General features: G+C 46.8%; 1 protein-coding gene and 1 long non-coding RNA gene across 3 annotated transcripts in view; both read right to left on the reverse strand.

Annotated features, from left to right (window-relative positions):
* LOC116692867 (uncharacterized) overlaps positions 1-792 on the reverse strand; it is a 20897-nt gene that overhangs the window by 5295 nt on the left and 14810 nt on the right. The window lies entirely within an intron of this gene.
* The window catches only part of amigo1 (adhesion molecule with Ig-like domain 1), a 7882-nt gene that overhangs the window by 5295 nt on the left and 1795 nt on the right, over positions 1-792 (reverse strand). For both annotated transcript variants that reach the window (XM_032521425.1, XM_032521424.1), the window contains one exon: positions 26-677. In XM_032521425.1, coding sequence (XP_032377316.1) covers positions 26-574 — 549 coding nt within the window. In that variant the 5' untranslated portion in view covers positions 575-677. The remainder of the gene's footprint in view (positions 1-25; positions 678-792) is intronic.

Consider the following 792-nt stretch of genomic DNA (forward strand, 5'->3'; position numbering starts at 1 on the left):
CCAGCTCCACAGGGAAACGGGAGATTTGGTTCTGGCTAAGGTAGAGCTTCTGAAGGTTGATCATGCCAATAAAGGCTGAGCGGTCAATCTGGGAAATGTGGTTATTATACAGCAAGAGGACCTCCAGGTTGACCAACGGCTCAAAGATGAACTCGTCCAGCAGTCGCAAGTGGTTGGAGGACAGGTCTAAGTAGCGCAGATGCTTTACATATAGGAACGCCTCTGAAGACAGGAATTGGAGACCATTATGGCTGAGGAGGAGGTTGTGGAGCTTCAGGAGCTTGACTGGGGTCCACTCAGAACGCAGCCGCACTATCTCATTGTAGCTGAGATCAAGCACAGCAGTGTAGAGCGGTAGACCTGATGGGATGGTGGTCAGATTCATCTTGGAGCAGCTCACTATGTTTGAGGCGCAGATGCATGTCTTATGGCAGTTTAAGGTAGATGCTGCTGCCCCTGGAAGCCAGAGAAGAGCCATGCAGAGGGTGAGGGAAAGGACCCATCGCGGACGCTTACTCCAATGAGGTAATGTTTCTAACAGGCTGTCACCTGCTCTGGTGGAAGAATGCAACATGCTAGCAGTTGATCTAAATCTTAGAGAGGTTTACTATGATCCCATTCTCAGAAAACAGCATGGAAGAGCAGCTGGATGATTCCCAGGCATTGCTGATTGAAGGCTACAAAAAGCAGAAACAAAGGCGACAAATAGATATTATTATTAGACAGTAGTACAGATTGTACTTTGTATCGTAGATAGATAGATAGATAGATAGATAGATAGATAGATAGATA

Source organism: Etheostoma spectabile, chromosome 7 (assembly GCF_008692095.1).
Source record: "Etheostoma spectabile isolate EspeVRDwgs_2016 chromosome 7, UIUC_Espe_1.0, whole genome shotgun sequence".
NCBI classification, from domain to species: Eukaryota; Metazoa; Chordata; class Actinopteri; order Perciformes; family Percidae; genus Etheostoma; species Etheostoma spectabile.